Source organism: Chiloscyllium plagiosum, unplaced genomic scaffold (genome assembly GCF_037043375.1).
Source record: "Chiloscyllium plagiosum isolate Xiang-an unplaced genomic scaffold, Cpla_swu_hap1 HiC_scaffold_6, whole genome shotgun sequence".
In the NCBI taxonomy this organism is placed as follows: Eukaryota; Metazoa; Chordata; class Chondrichthyes; order Orectolobiformes; family Hemiscylliidae; genus Chiloscyllium; species Chiloscyllium plagiosum.
Window position 1 is genome coordinate 72,878,227 of NW_028270144.1, and position 19,993 is coordinate 72,898,219.

The following is a 19,993-nucleotide window of genomic DNA, read 5'->3' on the forward strand; positions in this document are numbered from 1 at the left end:
ACCTCAGTGATGGAGACATTATTATAAATCATTTCGAGGGTCAGAATATATCTAGATTAGAGAAACACTGGTTAATCATGGATTGTGTAAGGTGTGGTCACATTTGAAAATATTTATCAACTGTTTTGAGGAGTGGTAGTGAGGCTAATGTATTTTATATGGTCTACAGTGACTTTAGGAAGGCTTTTTATAATGTCCCTCATGGTAGAATGATTAAATAAAAAGCCTATGTGGCATATTGGATTCAAACTTGACTGAAAGGCAGAGGATGTGTGGAGGCTGGTACAGTTACGCACTTAAAAGACATTTGGACAGGTACATGAATAGGAAAAGTTTGGGTGGATATGGGCCAAGTGCAGGCTAGTTTAGATTGGGATACCTGGTCAGCACGGATGAGTTGGACCAAAGGGTCTGTTTCTGTGGCCTATGACTATGTGCCATCCTAGTATGCAGGTACAGCAGATAATAAGGAAGGCAAATGGAATTTTGGCATTTATTTCTAAAGGAATAGAGTATAAAAGTGGGGAAGTGTTGTTGCAATTGTACAAGGCAGTAGTGACACTGCACTGGGAGTATTTGTGTACAGTTTTGGTGGGATTTTCTGTACATATTAACTGAAACACTATATGGTTTTGAGTGCTGGCCCATTGACTGTAATTTAGGGAGCTATTATGATGGATGATCACACGATTTCCAGAACTGCTCGATGACATTTCTATTTGGAAGTCTATGGTAAACTTTCTACTTATAAGTCTGAAACATGGTGATGGTAGATGGATATTGTTGCAATTCGACATTGGTTGCAAGTGGGGTTTCACAGGGTTCAGTGCTGGAGCCATTTTTTGTCACTATATATTTAAGTTCAGATCATTAATGTAGCAGTATGATCAAGTTTGCAGATGACAAAAATTTGTAACATAAATGGTGAGGAAGATGACCATAAACTGCAGGAGGATAGCAATGGACTGGTAAGGTGGGCAAAGCAGTGATGCATTTGGGGTAGATTGGCAAGAAAAGAGATTTCACTATAATGGTAGGATCTTGGAAAGTACAGAGGAATCTTGGTGTGTCTATCCACAGATTCCTGAAGGTGGTTAAGGCATTTGGAATCCTTGCCTTCATTAGCAGAGGGATAGAATACAAGAGTCGGAATGTTCAGCTGAAACTATATAAAATACTGGTTAGGCCTCAACTGGAGTACTTCATGTAGTTCTGGTCCCTAACCTAATAGGAGGGATGTGGTTTTACGAGAGAGAGTCCAGAGAAGCTTTACCATAATGCTGTCTGGGGTGAAGGGTCCGCCTTGTGTGGAGATGTGCTGTGGTTGGTGTCCTTGGAGCAGTGAAGCTTGAGAAAGGACCTGATAATGTGTGTAAGATTATGCGGGACATAGCTGAGTGGATAGGAAGGCACCTATTTTGGGAGGAGAGTAGTCAGTCACCAGGGGGCAAAGATTTAGGGTAATAACAGAGTTAAATATGGATGTTTTCATGCAGAGGGTTGTGAGGATCTGGAACTGAACAGGGAAAGTGGTGTTGAGTATTATCAGATCATCTATGATCTCATTGAATGGTGGAGCAGACTCAATGGATTTCTGCTCCTCTGTCTTATGATCAAGTCTGAAACTTTTGTAACACTTGAAGTGGTATTTAGATATTCAATTGTGTTGTCATATCCCATAGGGCTAGGAACCAAGAGCTGGAAATTGGATCAGTGTAGTCTGATCTTTGAAGAGAAAATGAGGTCTGCAGATGCTGGAGATCAGAGATGGAAATGTGTTGCTGGAGAAGCGCAGCAGGTCAGGCAGCATCTAGGGAACAGGAGAATCGACGTTTCGGGCATTAGAAGAAGGGCTACACATTTCCATCCGTAGTCTGATCTTTGTTGGCTGACAGACACGATGGGTCAAAAGGCTTCCTACTGTGATGTCAACATTGGAGTCCAAAACAAACTATGCACAGACAATACTGAGAGGCCAATGGAAATGAACTGTGACCATTGCATTGTACATATTATGTAGCGTGATGTTAACTGAAACATTATATGGTTTTGAATGACTGTAATTTAGGGAGCTGTTATGATTATCTGTCACATGATTTCCAGATATGCTCGATGATGTTTCTACTTGGAAGTCTGGAGTATGCTTTCTACTTAGAAGTTCTAGATACGTGAAGAGATGATGTTCAGTAATAGTAATGTTGACTGACAACCAGAGCTCCTCCCATCTTAATCAAATCACTGCAGAATGTAACTAAAAATCAATCACAGATAATAACACATTAATTGCATATCCTTGGTGAAAGTACCAGTTTTTTCTATGTCCATTATTCGAAGCCAACGTTTCCTCTAGCCTAACCTTTGGCAGTATTTTATTTTGCTTTTTACCCCTCGACATCACTGCCTTTCTGTTCAATGAGATTCCCTGCTTTCCAGGGCAGCCTTTTCCCCACTTGGAATGTTTTACTACATTAAAGAAATCAGGTAACTTGTATGTTGCAGAAGATGTAAGATATTGAAATAGGTCTCACAGTCCCATGATCTTGGCTGCAGCATTTAGTAAAGTCACAGTTGAAACTGAAACAAGAACTGCACTTTTCTGCCCTATCCCCACATTGTACAAATGTTCTTACAGTCTACAAATCCGATGACCTCAGCTTCAAATATGCTATTGACTGAGCAGATAATTGTAAAGATTCACATTCCCTCAATTAAACAAATTTATTCTCCGTTCAGTCCTTTATTGAATATGGCATTTAGTTCTGGACTCCATAAGCTGTGGAAAACAGATTTTCAGAATCGGTCCTGCCAAGCCACCAAAATACTCAAAGTCACTCTTCATTCTTGCCAACTCCAGAGAATATGGGAAAGAGAAGAAATACAAAATAATTATATCCTTGTTAGACTCATGCTGTACCATTGCATTCAGGTCTAGCTATTGCAGCTCAGAAACATGCCCCTTGTAGGGTGCAGTGAAAAATAAGAAGAATGTGGTTGGGTGTCACAGATTTAAAGCATAGGACAGCTTACATAAACTTGTAATGTGCAAATAAAATGGACAAATGTTCTTTTTGAGGCATTTAAAATGTTAAACAGAGTTTATTTCCATTAACTTAGATCAGGAGGGCATAATCTTAAACAATAGTCAAATTGTTCAAAAGTAACTTCAGAAGTACTTTGGTCTCAAAAGGCAGCAACATTCTGGAACTCCAATCTGCCAGCTCCTATTCTTCCAACATGTTGTGGATGCTATCTCATATAGAAGAGAGGGATCAATAGCTAAGAGTTAGAATGAGTCTGCATGTTGAGGCACGGACAAATCTTGATTGAACTGAGTATTGGAACACGCTTGAAGGACTGAAACGTCTGCAGTATCTAACCTCTGGAATGTTTCATGTGACTGAGTGAGTGAAAGTGAGAAAAACATAACAGGAAGAGGAAGGAGCATTCCATTCTTAGTTCCCCAGTAACCTCCTCAACCACCCATAACATGCCTTTCCTTTCCCAGGGCAAACTCTTGTACATTACCTATTTTTTCATTGTCCCTGGCCCCAATTCCTCCTTCAAAGTATAATCTGGATTGGATCTTATCATGTCAAATTGCTAAACTGAAAATTTGTTTTGCTCTGCTGTACATTGAGAAGATTGAACAGATATTGGATAATTGCTTTGTGGAATAGTGTTGTGCATTCAGTCTGCAAATGTGACCCTAAGATTTCAAAGGCCTGCCATTTGAATTCTTCATCTTGCTCCCAACTTGTCCTTTATGTTCGTCACAATGATCCAGTGAACTGCAGTACAAGTTTGAGGAACAATATTTCAGTTGCTGATTAAGTAATTTACAGATCTAGACTCAAGAAAACAGACTGTGACCTTTTGCCCTTTTTTTCCTTCCTTTTACTTCTTTGGTTTTGAATTCACTATCATTTTATTATCTTTATTTGCTTTTAAATAACAGCTTTTTATTGTTCTGCCATTTGCACCTCTTCCAGCAATATTTTTGTTTATTCGCTTTGTTCTATCAATGCTTTGCCATTTAATCTCTCTACTCTTTCCCACAGCAGACCATTTTTCCTTTTTCTCATTTTCTTTTTCACTCACTTAAACCCCATTACAATTTATTACAAAGCTAAAACATTTGCCAGTTCTGATTTTGCCTGAAACGTAGATTTCGAAGCTCCTTGGATGCTGCCTGAACTACTGTGCTCTTCCAGCACCACTAATTCAGATACCAGCCATAGCTGTTGTACCAGATTTGTGAGGGAAATGCAGTCTGCACTCAGAAGTCTGGAATGCATCCAACATCGCAAATTTATTTTTAGTTAATAAGACTTTGAGATTTTTGTTCTGGATAGGCAGAGGCTGGATGGACTTGCTGCCAAGTGGACTGGTTCAAGGCAACAATCGAGACAGGAGCAGTTTGGAGAATTTGCCTCCATTTACTGGATCTTAACCCAGTTGCAATGACGAATATCAGCCCTTCAAACCCACACCTCCTCATTCCCTCACTCGCCTCTCCATGCACCTTCATAATCTCCATGCCTCTGTTATGCCCTTCATGAACCTTACATTCTAACTTTTCCAGGAGTTACAATGTACTAAATCAATGAGCCATTGACAAGGTCCCACATGAGAAACTGTTAAAAAAGGTAAAGCTCATTAGATCCAGGGTAACTCGACAAGATGGATTCAAAATGAGCTTAATGACAGGAGACAGTGGGTGTTGGTAGAAGGCTGTTGGGTGACTGGAGCCTGGTGTGCATTAGTGTATCACAGTGATCAGGGCTGGATTCCTTATTGTTTGTGATAATCATAAATTATGAGGATGAGAATGTACAAGGGATGATAAGTAAGTTTTTGGATGACACAAAGATTTGCTGAGTGGTTGACAATGAGAAGGAAGATGCAAGGTTACAGGAAAATATAAAACAGATTGACAGATGGAATTTAAACCTGATATGTGAGGTGATGCACTTTGGAAGAAGGAATAAGGCAAGGGAGTACTCGATGAGTGGCAGCACCCTAGAAAGCTCAGTGGAACAGAGGGATCTTAGAGTGCTTGTGGACAAGTCCCCGATTGTGGCAGGACAGGTTAATCGGACAATTAAGAAGGCATACAGTATGCTTACCTTTATCAGATTATAATAGTAGGCAGATCATGTTGGAGCTGTACAGGACTTTGGTTAGGCCACTAGGTAAAAGCTGCAGATGCTGGAAACCAGATTCTGGATTAGAGTGGTGCTGGAAAAGCACAGCAGTTCAGGCAGCATCCGAGGAGCAGGAAAATCGACGTTTCGGGCAAAAGCCCTTCATCCTGAAACGTCGATTTTCCTGCTCCTTGGATGTTGCCTGGACTGCTTTGCTTTTCCAGCACCACTCTAATCCAGAATTTGGTTAGGCCATAGTTGGAGTACTGTGTGCAGTTCTGGTCACAATACTATCGGAAGGATGTGCTTGCATTGTAGGGGGTACAGAGGAGATTTACGAGGATGTTGCCTGGAATGGAACATTTCAGCTATGAATAAAGGCTGGATAAGCTCAGACTGTTTTCTTTGGAGCAGAGAGGGTTGTAGGGGAGACCTGATAGATGTGTATAAAATAATGAGGGATATGGACAGGGTGAATAGAAAGAAGCTGTTCTCCTTAATTGAGGTTTACAAAATTATGAGGGGCATGGATAGGATAACTAGACAAAGTCTTTTCCCTGGGATCAGGGAGTCCAGAACTCGAGGGCATAGGTTTAGGGTGAGAAGGGAAAGATATAAAAGAGACCTAAGGGGCAACTTTTTCATGCAGAAGGTGGTACATGTATGGATTGAGCTGCCAGAGGAAGTGGTAGAGGCTGGTATAATTGCAACATTTAAGAGGCATTTGGATGGTTATATGAATAGGAAGGGTTTGGAGGGATATGGGCCAGGTGCTGGCAGGTGGGACTAGATTGGGTTGGGATATCTGGTCGGTGTGGACAGGTTGGACCAAAGGGTCTGTTTCCACGCTGTACATCTCTATGACTCTATGAGGACTTAAACACCAGAGAGAATTCCCTTCTCCCTCATATCTACGAGGCTTCGCTTAATAGATGTTTCAACTCGATAATTTTTGCGTATGTGATAGCCTCTTCCCTGAGTTTCATTATGAATGTCTGGCAAAGCTCCAAGATTGAATCATGTATTTATCACTCAACAAGCAGTGCTAATACAGCTGCAGAAAGGAGCAAAAGCATTGTTTCATTTACAACTCTGCTATCTTGCAACAACCTACATTTTATTGAAAGATGTTTTAAAATTGCACAATTTCTTTTGCTTTTATCTATGTAAGATTAATAGGTCTGAAGTGGATACAAACTTCTAGAATCTCGAAGGAGAGGTCATAGCTTCAGAATAAGGGGTAGCATATTTAAAACTGAGATGAGAAAAATTACTTCTCTCAGAGAATCTGTGGAATTCACTACCCCAGAGCGTGGTGGATGTTAGGACATTGAGTAAATTTAAGGAGGAGGTAACCAGACTTTAATTATGAGTGGTTTGGCTGCTTATGGAGAGCAAGCAGGAAAGTAGAGTTGAAGCCAAGTTGAGATCAGCTGTGATCATATTAAACGCCTGAGCTGGCTCAAGGGGCGAAATTGCCTCCTCCTGCTCTGACTTCTTATTACATGTGATGTTCTAAAATTGATAATATGTATCTATGTAATTAATTGACAACATTTAAAAAAGGCAGGAGCACCAGTTTATTTAAAGAGGATTTGTTGTGTTTTTGTATTGATGACTTGAGACTGGATTTCCCCTACAGTTCAATGGAATGCAATTGATTCTCAGAAATCTGAAAGGAAGGCTTGACCCTCCCAAGTCTGCAATGGAGCCAGCAAGGCTAGAAACGCTCTTATCCAGAGCTGGGGCAAATTGCGGGAGATTTGAATAGGGGTGGCAGAGTGGCTTGATGGTTAGCACTGCTTCCTCACAGCGCCACAGACCTGGGTTCAATCCCTTGGGTGATTGTCTGAGTAGAGTTTGCATATTCTACCTGTGTCTGTGTGGGTTTCCTCTGGGTGCCCAGGTTTCCTCCCACAGTCCAAACATGTGCAGCTTTGGTGGATTGGCCATGGTAAAATTGTCCTGGGATGTGTAGGCTAGGTGGGTTAGCCATGGTAAATGTGGGATTCGCCAGGTCTGGCTGGAATGCTGTTCGGAGGGTTGGTGTGGTCTTGATGGGCTGAATAGTCTCTTTGCACTGTAGGGATTCTATGGAATGAGAGTGGGATTCCCAGAATGTGGTCTCGTCTGCTAGCTTTTCAAGTCAGCCTGACTCAGCAAAATTCATTTCACTCTGCACACCTGCTGTTTAATCTGAGTACTCCAGTTTGTTTTTTCTTTCAAGTATTGGGAATATTTTCCTTTCGTAGAAAAAAGGATAGTTCTTGCTGTGAAACTGAAGAGACCTATTGCTTCATATGATTATGCACTGCTGTCTGATAGCTAAGTTCATAGAATGTTATTTTCAAAAAGTGAAGTTCTAAAATTGAAGAGACATCTCTTCTGAGGATTTTCTTTTTTCTATTATTTAGCTTCCTGCTCTAAACCCATTACATTAATGTGTCGCGCAAAGTACCCCTCAACCCTTGCTCCCTAGCCCCTGGCCACATCTTTCCATAACTCCGACCACAAGAAATCCTACCTGCCTAGAAACACTAATTATCTTTCTCAGCATTTCTGGACTCCAGGTATTGCTGTTCCCAAAGTAGCCATAGCCTCCATTGATGCTGTGTTATGTCGGTCACGGTGTTGCTAGTCTCAGATTGCCTGTGGTAGACAGGAACTTTGCCGTTTGGGTCTTGATTTCTGAGGAAGGCTCACTGGTGGCCTCACACCTGCCTGCTTGGGGGAAGATCCAGTGAGAATTTCTGGGGAAGGACAGTGTGAATGTTTTATTAACACTACAGCCAGCAGGCAAGGTCCTTGCTGCCACCAGCAGAAGATTCCATCCTGGATGTGTACTGACCTAAACTTTACAATTATAATGGTAACCTTCAAAAAATGAATCAATCATTATGAATAAAATAATCAATATATATAATGTAATTGCCTCATAAATTTGAGTTCTGAGTTTTGATCTAGTAAATAATGTTTTATTTTCTTCTGGATGCATTTACAGAAACAACCGACTCTGATTTATTATCATGAAGGGTTCTTCTGGAAATGCTGGTTTACTGACCAATGGACAGAAGATACAATTTTAAAATTTATCTTCAGTAAGTGAGAACTCATTTTTTGATGTTATAATACTCTTCCTTCAGTTGTGGATGAACTGTGTCAAATTTGTACTTGTGTTACCTCGGCTTGCTTGTTATATGTGATAATGACTTTTCATTATTATCTGAGTTTTATTTCCAGCACATAGCATGTGGAGGACTGGGAGTATCATGCAGGCTGGTATGTCAAGTGACAAGTTGTTGTTATGTTGCCATAAATTGCTATTGGCCCATGGCTATCTGCCTGGGTATTGTTGTGTCCAGCTGTGCTCAGGGTGCAATTTGAATGGAGTCCACCTGCCAGATGGTAGTTCTGGGTATAATCTGTGTCCTCAGAAATTCTTCCCATTTTTGATGACCAGGTAAATTCTAGTGGGGCTGAGGGTGTATCTTCTGTCTGTTACTTCTTCCATACCAAAGTCAGGCTGACTTGAAAAGCTAGCAGACTGGGAAGTAATATGATTGACTACACTGACAATTCTGTGCAATGTACCCACTAAAGCCTAAACAGACCTGTTTCTGTGGAACTTTGGAAGAGGGTCCAAACTTGTAACTGATCCAGAAGGGAAAGAGTTATTATCTTTAATCAATCTTCTGTGGTGAAAAGCACGTTGCAAACTGCTTCTGTTCCCTGACACTTCAACCAATTCTTATTCCGTCAGATTGGCTTGGATGCGCTCTGAGTTTGTGCATTATTATGAGGATGTTTTGAGGTGATGTTATGGGTTCTGTCAAGCAACTCTTGACCACTAGCAGACTCATAAGGGGCCTTTCACTGAGTGTTCACATATGCAGCTTGAATATCTTCATTCTGGTAGGGACTGTCCACAGAAGATTGAGGACCTAAGGATCCCTTCCTCAATGTGACCGTCAAAGGGTAACGATAATGGATAATGTTCTGAATTTGGAATTAGGTCATTCAAAAACAAAAAATATCTCTCTGTAGATTTCCACAATTCATTACTTTAAATGTGCTTAGCATCTGGAGTGTCACAAGGTCTGAATGAGTCTTATACATATATCGTTATCTGACCCTGTTATGTTGGCTAGTCATGTTGTGTGCACAAAGTGCTTTGCGCCTGTGTTGTGACTTGACCTGCAAGTCTTAATGCCATCATCTCACACTCTTTAATGTAACATGTCTAGATAATCATATTATTGCCCTCCTGTATGTTTTTCTTTATGTAATGTAAATGTGACTTTCCTTAAATATGGAGTCCAAAATTACACAAAGCACACAGGGTACAGTGTAACTAATAACCTGCTCAGTTGTGAAGATTTTTTGTCAAGATTTTTACTCAATATCTCTTGCAATAAAGTCCAATATTCCATTTGCATTCTGAATTATTTATAGTACTTGCCATTAACTTTGTGTGATTCACACAGGCCCTTCACCACAATAGCATTCTGGAGTGTTTCTCCATGTTTTTTTCCATATGTTTATTGAAAAATCTTTCACTCTTTTACAAAAAAGCCAAAATGTTATGAAAGTACAAAAGTACAGAAAAGTAGAAATAACATTGTACAATTATATAACAGTAACGTTAACAATAAACTGCCTACTACTCTTCAAGATACAGTTGTCTCATATTTACTTTACTTAACCCAAATTAGAATAAGCTCAAATAAAATGGCATTAAATTAAATTATAATGCACTAAAATTAAATTAAACTACATTACATTACTCCACTTGCAGCACCTCCATCGAAGCTCCAGTTCACGGGAGCAATAGTTATTATGCCCGTATTTACTAGGCCACCCCGTCACCCCCTCCCGGGGGCCCCCGGACCACCATATATGACCCTCGTGGCTGTACAAAGGCCCTAATCTGTACTGCCGACAGATTCACGTCTGTGTAATTTAGAAAGGGCCGCCCTGTCTTATAAAATTGCTCTGTTCTGTGACGCACCATTCTGGTCAGATAATCATGAGAGGTGCTCCATCACAAGTCTGTGCTATCCTGCAAGACCTGGAGGCTTTTCTGATATCCAATTCATTAAGATGTTCTTCCTCACACGGTGTGTAAGAATATTGAATAACCTCTTCCTGTGCTTACCCAAAGAGCGCAGATTTGGTAGTCACAAAAGGAGGAACACTGGATCTCCCTTAACTTCCATGCCCAGGATCTTCTCCAGCTCATTCACTATGACACCCCAATATCCACAGATCTTGTAACAGGACCGAAAGCAATGTGTAAGGGTGCTTTATGCTGATTTTACATTTGGGACATTTCAGAGAAGATCCTTTAAATTTTACTAACCTCTCTGGCGGCATATGGGGCCTGTGGAGGATCATCAATTGCATCGCTTGTGCCTTATTGTAAATCAACATTTTCTTTACGTTCCCCCATGTTTCTGATGAGATTTTTTTGCCCTAACTCCTGATTCCAAATGTCATGGAGTCTCTCCATATCCCTAAGGTGTTCCCTCTCAGCAGATGATATATGGTACTAACTGAGAGAGCACTCCCACATCGGAGCACTCTTTGTTCTATATCTGACTTGTAGGGCTGGGCCAAAAGCATGGTCACCTTCGTATATGATCCCTAACCTGAAAGTATCGGAAAAGGTCCCTATTAGGTATTTCGTATTTCTGACCGAGTCAAGACCCCTCTCTCGAATGAATCTCCCAGACAGAAGGTTCCCTTACCTACCCAAGCTCTGAAGCCAGAGTTCATTGACCCCTGTCCAAATCCTGGGGCTCCCACTAATGGGGTGAACAGCGAAGTCTTAAGCAAATTGCCCTTACCCTACCACATTATCCTCCATGCTTTCACCATATTTATAATAATCAGACTGTCACAGTGCTCAACCACAGATCTCATCTTATCCATAAACAGTAAGTTTATGAGGTGACTTCTCGCCTGCGAGGCCTCAACATCAAGCCATATCGACTTCGAATCATTGCGCACACATTTGCCTACATATGAAAACATGGCACCTATTTGGTATCTCTTGAGATCTGGGAGGTCCACCCTTCCCCCCATATCCTGCGGAAGTTGCAGCTTGGTGAATTTAATTAGGGGCACCTAAAGCGCCAAATAAATGATCCAAACCACCCAGCAAACCTCCCCAGTGCTTGTATGGGTAATAACGATGGGAGTATCTTCATGGGATATAACAACCGACAAAGAACATTCATTTTAATCAAGGCTATACAGCCTAACCATGATATGAGTAGTCCCTCCCACCACTGCAAGTCCTGCTTTTTTCTCTCAAACAACTGTACAAAGTTAGCTCCGTACAGTTGCCAGAAGATAGGGATAATAAAAATTCCCAGATGGAGGAAACCTTTCTGTGACCATCTAAAAAGAAACTCCATTCCGTGCTCCAGCTTCGGTACTTCCAGCGACTCCGGAATCCACCTCCCGAGAAATTCGAGTATGAAATAATCAGACCCCTTAAGAATGCTTTCGTGGTCTTTCAGAGCACTGACGGATTACTGGCCGTACCCCGATTGATGTCCCAAAAAGCCTTGAACTCCCTTGTGATATATTGAACAAAGTTGTCATCCTCCATAAATAGGGCGGCACGGTGGCACAGTGGTTAGCACTGTGTTAGCACTGTTGCCTCACAGCACCAGAGACCCGGGTTCAATTCCCGCCTCAGGCGACTGACTGTGTGGAGTTTGCACATTCTCCCCGTGTCTGCGTGGGTTTCCTCCGGGTACTCCGGTTTCCTCCCACAGTCCAAAAAGAAATGTGCAGGTCAGGTGAATTGGCCATGCTAAATTGCCCGTAGTGTTAGGTGCAGGGGTAAATGTAGGGGAATGGGTCTGGGTGGGTTGCGCTTCGGCGGGTCGGTGTGGACTTGTTGGGCCGAAGGGCCTGTTTCCACACTGTAAGTAATCTAATCTAATCTAATCTAATCTAATCTTCAACAGAAATGGAACCATGTGCCACTGCCGCATGCCTCCTCCACTACCTTTGGTCTTAATATCTAAACATGCTGCCACATGGTCCAAAATAGTTAGTCTCCCAGTTCTGCAGGCTAACACAAAGTCCAAACAAACTGATGGAACAAAGAATATATCAATTCTCATGTGTAACTTTTGGGGGTTGGAATAGAAGGTAAAGTCCCCCCCATTGGATGGGGGCACCTCCACACATTCACTAGCCCCAGCTCCTCACACAAGTTCACTAACTGTCTGGACTGCCGTGGTGTACCTGACAGCCCTCTTGGCATCCTGTCTACCCCAGGGTCCATGAGACAAAAAAGGCTCCTTCTATAATCGTATGGTGCATCCCAAAAGCTATTAACTTAGAGACTGCATCAACTAAAAATTTGAGAGGATGCACTGGGGGACAGTAAATAGTCAGCATGCTATACTCTTCTCCGTGCATCAGCACCTTGAGAATAATGAACCGTCCGTACTCACCCTGAAATAAACGGTTCCTTTGTACCAGTGTGGGCACTCCTCTGTTTTTGGAATTAAAGGGGGAAAGGAATACCCTATCATAACCCCCATGCTGTAACTTTTGGTGTTCCCTATAGGTTAAATGTGTCTCTTGCAACACAGCGATGTCAACCCTTCTTAAGATTTGAAAGCACCTTTTTCCTCTTAATGGAGGAATGGCTCCCCTTTATATTCTAGGTGCATCACCTGAACAGATCGCTAGCCATGACCGCACACTACAGCCCACAGTTCCCTGAGAAGGTGAAGCCCAATCAATGTGCAGCGAGTGGAGAAAATACAGACTTCATCAAATCTAAAGACTATTCCTACAAACACTACTAAAACCACAAAAACTATTAAAACTAAGAAACTAACCACTACTCCTAACTTGAGCAAATAAGTACAAAAAGCCCAAATCACCAGAGATCTCCCCCCTCACCCATAGGCGCACTCACTTCCATCCTTACAGCCATCCTGGCTCCTTCCAGTTAAGGCAGTGGAAAAAAACATGTTATTTATACTCCTGCAAATTAACAATGGATGCCTACCCCACCCCTCCCCTCCACATCTCAACCTCACACACCTTTACATCAAAGAAGTAACCACCCCTCAGCCAAAAAAAAACAGAACACTGGAAGAATAGATAACTACCAAATGGATATAATATAAAACATAGCGGATTTTACACCAAAGCAATACCAAGCCTATAAGGCCTGAGACCCCAAAAGAGAAGAGAATAAAGAGAGAGAAGATAAAAAAAATTATACCATTGTTTGCACACATCTTTTCCTCTTTCCCCTCAGTCAAAGTCTATTATTTCAGCGAGTTCAAAAATTCTTTTACTTTTGAATGTTTAAATCTTTTAATTTCTTTCTTTACATCATCAAAGCTCTTCCTTTTCTTAAGTATGGCCCCAGAAATATCATGAAACAACATTATCCTCAAACCTTTATAAACCAAAACCTGTGAATCTTCTCCCAGTCTTCTGGCTGTTTCTACTATTAATTGCTTTTCTTTATAATGCTGGGACCAGGCGGGGGCGCGGAGCTAGCCCGGACCTCTGCATTGCGATCCAGGTGGGTCCGCTTCACACCCACCTGGCCAGACTCGATCTCCAACCCCAGCAACTCCGGAATCCATCTGTCGAGAAATTCAGCAAGGGTTTCGACCGCGTCATGCTCCGGAAGGCCCATGTTCTGTAAATTTTTTTCTCCGTCTTCCGTTTTCGAGGTCGTCTACTAGTTCCTTCAGGGCCTGAATTTGGCCTTCCAAGGTTCAAACCCACCCCTTGGAGCTCTACGTCGCAGCCTCTGAGGCTGCACTCCTTTGTTCAACCTCTTCTACGCGCCGATCAAAAGCCCAGGGCTTTAAGTGCTCTACCTATTTTACACTACAAACCCTCCTTGGGGTGACTAATGGAAGAGGGGTGGGGGGTGGGGGGGGAGCACAGGAGCCCAGCTTGCCTGAGGTATGGCACAGAGCCCAATACAGCAGGCTGTACAGACTGCCGCCATCTTGAATCTCTGTGTTTCTCCATTTAAATAATATTCTGGTTTCTTCTTCCTGTCCTAACCTCACAATTATCCACATTATATTTCATTGACAACTATTTGCCCACTCATTTAACCTATTTATATCACCTTCCAGACTCTTTGATCATTCTTATTTATTGCTTTCCTATGCTTTTATTTATAAGAGAAGCAGAGGGACCTTGAAGTCTGTGTCACAGGTTTCTAAGTCTGCATAATAATTGAGACGGAATATGAAGTACATTATTCTGTACGCTAGAATGTAACAGCATCATGACAATTAAAGTAGAACTTCATGAAACACTAGTTTAGTCATAGGTAGAGAATAGTGTACAGTTCTGGTCATGATATCATATGAAGGATGTGATTGCCTTTCAGCTGGAGTAAAGGAAATTTATGGAAATTGGACCAGGAATGTTTTAGTTATGAAGAAAGACTGGATAGACTGGAGATGTTTTCTTTTGACCAGATAGACTTAAGGCAGATTTAATTGAGGTGTAAAAAATTGAGGAGCTTTAGAGTGGGTAGGATAGTACTTCTGAATTTGAATACTAAGAATATTTTATTTTCTCCTGAAGAGAGAGACCTGAGAAGCCATATGTCCTTTTGCTAATTCGATAACATTCAGAAAAACATCATTCCTTACAGCAAACAAAAATATTTCTTTCATATGTAGAAGATAGATACTGCAGAACACTTGGCCAAAATTGTTAAATGTTTTTGGCACATCTTACTTGAAACATTATTATTGTATATAATAATGCTTTGTCACTTGAGTCTAATAATCTGAATCTTATGTTGGACATTGGAGTACATACAATATTCCCTGAATTAAGGAGACTAATAGCAGAAAGCGTATTAATTTGAAGTAATTGGTAGAAGGCTTAGAGAGTGGATTAGGATATGGAGCACTGCTACAAAGAAAGGTAGAAATCCACAGCCCATTTAAAACATATGCAGATATGCACTTAAGGTGTTGTTAATTGCATTCAGATTGCATTCTCTTTCACTGGCTCCTGTGTAAAGAGCTGGATGACTGTCTCCTGTGTCATAAATTTCCACAAACCTAGTAAATATCAGATTTTTCCCCCCAGTTAACTTCATGCAAGACTCACAATGTTCTATCCCCGCCATCACTCTGGTAGGGTAGAAACATTCCATCTTGTGCAATCACAATGAATTGTAGATGTTTTGATGCCGTGCTGTCAAATCTTTGAGACAATAAAAAGTCACAAAGAAATTGGATGTATTCCAATTTCCAGAATGATACTTATCCAGATTTATTTGACTCAAGTGACAGAGCACCATTGCATAGGCCAACAAATATTTGAAGTAGGATGTGCCAGAAGGATTTGAAATTTTTTGGCTTGTGTGTTCTGTGATATCTATCTTCCGTGCATGAAAAGAAATACTTTTATTTGCTGTAAGAAATTATATTTGTATGAATATTATAGAATTAGGACTGTTATGAACACTTAGCAGAAGGAGCCTTTCTCAGGATTCTCTCTTCAGGGGAAAATAAAATATTCTTAGCATCCGGGTTCAGATATAGACAAACACAATAGCTGAAGAGAAAAGTGCTCTCAGGGGATCTTACGTTGAGGTTGCCTGGTTCATGCTTCAATAGGGTGTAGGTTTGCTCGCTGAGCTGTAGGTTTGATATCCAGATGTTTAGTTACCTGGCTAGGTAACAGCATCAGTGGCCACCTCCAAGTGAAGCGAAGCTGTTGTCTCCTGCTTTCTATTTATATCTTTCTCCTGGGTGGGGTTCCTGGGGTTTGTGGTGATGTCATTTCCTGTTCGTTTTCTGAGGGGTAGATAGATGGCATCTAGATCTATGTGTTTGTTTATGGCATTATGGTTGGAGTCCCAGGCCTCTAGGAATTTTCTGGCATGTCATGCTTCAATGTTGACATTTCTAATTGATTCGAGCAGCATCTTGTCGTGACCCCCTAATTTGCACAAGTCTCTAACAAGAATTACCAATTGACACTGAGCATAAGACTAGCTAAAGAACTATCTTTGACCAAGTGGTGAAAAGAAGAAGGTTGTATATTGGGTAATAGTCATTTTATCATTAGCAAGAACTACCCAAAAACATGATTGAGGTAGTACTGCTGAAGAAGATACAATTTATGAAAGATTTTCATCTTGCATTCTTCAGGATATTTCTATGGAAATAAATTCAACTGGAAAAACACAATTTCTACTGTATGATTGGTTGATATGCAAATTCCAATGGAATCATCATGGAGAATACACCCATTAGTGCTGAATGACAGTTAATATCAGGCTGTCTTCAAATCAAAGACTGGCAGATCATATCAAGCAGCGTGTCCCTAGGCTATTCTCAACAAGCAAAGCAGTGACTGTACTCAACCAGGCAACCCTTACAAAACTTGAAATGCAGTATTCAGCATTGAATGTGATTCTGCAATTGTCAGCATTTATTCAATAACCGAATTATACTAACAACCAGTTCAGGATTATCAGTTAGACTAGCGATGTGACATGCTTTAGTGTACTGGAAGATTAGATTAGATTCCCTACAGTATGGAAACAGTCCCTTCGGCCCAACAAGTCCACACTGACCCTCCGAAGAGTAACCCACCCAGACCCATTCGCCACATTTACCCCGAACTAATGCATCTAACACTATGGGCAATTTAGCATGGCCAGTTCACCTGATCTGCACATCTTTGGACTGTGGGAGGAAACCAGTGCACCCAGAGGAATCCCACGCAGACACGGGGAGAATGTTCAAAGTCCACACAGACAGTCACCCGAGACAGAAATCAAACCCGCGTCCCTGGCGCTGTGAGGCAGCATTGAGCCAACATGCCGCCCCAAAGCTACATATATTAATATACAAGGCTGTGTTCTTTGCATACAGAAAGAAGAGGTACACATACTGCATCTATTTCAACTTTGCAAAATAGATGACAGCTGTTGGGGAAAGATGTCAAAGAGTAGCCTCGAGTTTGTGTTCAGAAGTACAATTGATCTTTATTCAAGTTCTTTACCACATGTGTGAGAGAGGCCAGAGACCACTCTGAGCCTGGCCTATATGTGGGTTCCAGTCTCCAATAGTTGGCTTAGCTTGGATGAGAGATCAACCAACGATGCTGTGATTTCCACAGTGGGATACTGCATTTTTATACATTTTGTGTTACAATAATTACATGCAACGTTGTCATTGTTCCTTCCTCGTTAATCTATACATCCAAGTTTTATGTAACATCTACTTTAGAATTCTTTAGCACCTTTGGTCCCATCTGACCTTGGAGGCTCAGTCAGACACTCTCCACTCTGTCTTGCAACTACATTATAACTCATTTTAGTCACATACTATCTTCTGGGATGAAATTTACTTCCTTGCTCTGACTAACACTTTTTACCTAATGAAACAACATCTTTCTCATTGATCCAAAAACTCAATCACTTTCACAGCACAATGAATTTTATGAGCCATAATCCTAACCTTATCATCTGTGTGTTATTGTGGGATCCTACTTTTCTTTTTAATGCTTGCTACACATGTCAGTTTTTACACATTTCTTAGCAAACTGTCTCCTACAGACCTCTGCAGCTGCTGGATGCGCAGAACTCCCTGTATATTAATTTGTAAGATTCTTTGTTCAAAGTAGACTGTGTTATCTTGAGGTAACCCCATTGTGCTAATTTATTATCTCATTTAAATGCTGGAGCAAGCATGCACATTCTCTTACTGCAGTCAGATTTATGCCAATGACAGGCACTTTTGTCAGTCTGATCGGGGTTACCTCAACAACAGCCATTTACTGATTCATATCTCAAGTCTACACCCTGACCAATCAGTGTCAACTTACTTGGTTTAAAATTTAAACAGCCTGTCTGTTAACTGCCAATCTTTATTGATGTGTGCATTCTCCACGACAATACCTCAACCAATCTGAGTCCACTTGTGAACCAATCAACACTTCTCTCATGTTGAATAAATATTAGATTTTCCCTTGAATTTGTAGTCTTACAAAATGCTCTGATGAATACAAGATAAAAAAAATGACAAAATGTGTCTTTTCAGTAATGCTCATTTTTGTACTACCAACCAACGAACTGATTGACAGAGGATAAATAAAGGAATGCAATGGCTTTAGCTTCAAAGGCTCTAGCTAAGTGGTGAGACAACTTTAAAAAAAAAATCCATTCCTGTCGCATTCTCAGATTGAAAAACAATGTTAAGAAATTTTATTGTGAAGATACATTTACTTTATGTCACGTTGCATGTGTGGGTCATACCTCAGACATAGGTAATGTGCTGAGGAACCAGGTTCACATCATGCTCTGGCAGATGGTAGAATTTGAATTTAATAAAACTCTGGAATTAGGGATCTAATGATGTGGAGGTCTTGGTATTGGGCTGGGGTGGACAGTTAAAAACAGGTAAACCTGTTGGACTATAACCTGGTGTTGTATGACTTTTAACTGGATCTAATGATGACCTTATAGATTGTCAGGAAAAATCTGTCTGGTTCACTAATATCCTTTCTTATCTGGTCTGATTTATGTGTGATTCCACACCCACAGCAATGTGGTTGACTCTTACCTGTCCCTCTGGAAAATGAGGGATGGGCCAAAAAAAACTGATCCCTAAAGAAATGACACGTAAGGTGAGTCGACCAATTTCATCAGGCAGATGGAGGAAGACAAAAAATAGTGAAGACAACTTTGGGAAGAGATTCTCAAACCTTCAGCAAAAGCACAGTCAACAGTTATGATCCCATCTGATGTTATTACTGGACAAATCTGATCCCAAGTTGAAATCTGGCTTGATAGATCATGTTTTTTGTTTTGTTTTGTTTTACTAAGATATTCTTTCACTGAAACACAATGCTAAAAACTTGATTTCACAATAAGAAAGAAGTTTATTAAGCAAAAGAGATGAAAAATAAAATAAACATAATTATTTACAAATAACACAAGTTTAATTCTAACAAGTATTCAAATACCAGAGAGATTTCCCTTCTCTATCAGATCTACAAGACCTAATTTAGCTAATGCATCAATTCTTGGTCTTGAGAATTTGATTGTCTCTCCCTTGAGTCTTCATACAATTAAGCTTAGACTTTATCAATTTTAATTAACCCCATCAACATTTTAACCAAACACTTCTGTTCTGCAACATTCAAGCTAAACTCCTTCCACTGAGGTAACCTCATTTTGGTGCATCTTGAGACACTGTTGTACTACATTATTTATTCTGTTGGGAAGTAGCTGGTAAAATTAGAACTAAGTAATGAGGGAACTGAAAAAATTACCAGCCATTCCTGTGTCATTCCTAGATTGAAAATCATTGTTAAGAAATTGCATTATAAAAGTACAATTATTTCATGTTACACTGCATGTTGGTCATACTCAGATAAACTGGTAACAGTTACACCATAATTGTTGTTTCTCAGGGCATTTGTTAAAACTAAACGATTATTCAACAGACAAAAAATATTGCTGGCAGTTGTGTGGAATCTTAAGGGTCTAAGTCACATGGGCTATGGTAAGATTTGTGATAGAATGGATACAAAGTATGATGTGGCTGACCTTAATGGGTCAGGAGCATCTCACTCCATCTGTTATGCTTTTGACAAGCAGTGCGCCGACACTTCTGCTTCGGCAGTGGCAAATTGTCAGTTAAAGGCGCTTATTACTTGTTAAACAATTTATTCATGTCATAAACCAACCTCATTAATATTCAGCTTACTATCTTATCAAACACACCAAACAAACTAGGTATTGGGAATTCCTGACTTGAAAGATAGAGTGGGTAAGTGGTGACTTTGTCTTGCCTCTTGCT

The 19,993-nt window shown here is 40.7% G+C and overlaps 1 protein-coding gene across 1 annotated transcript in view; it reads left to right on the forward strand.

Annotated features, from left to right (window-relative positions):
• LOC122550660 (transmembrane protein 182-like) overlaps nucleotides 1-19,993 on the forward strand; it is a 62,828-nt gene that overhangs the window by 23,112 nt on the left and 19,723 nt on the right. The window contains exon 3 of the mRNA XM_043691742.2: nucleotides 8,146-8,242. Coding sequence (XP_043547677.1) covers nucleotides 8,146-8,242 — 97 coding nt within the window. The remainder of the gene's footprint in view (nucleotides 1-8,145; nucleotides 8,243-19,993) is intronic.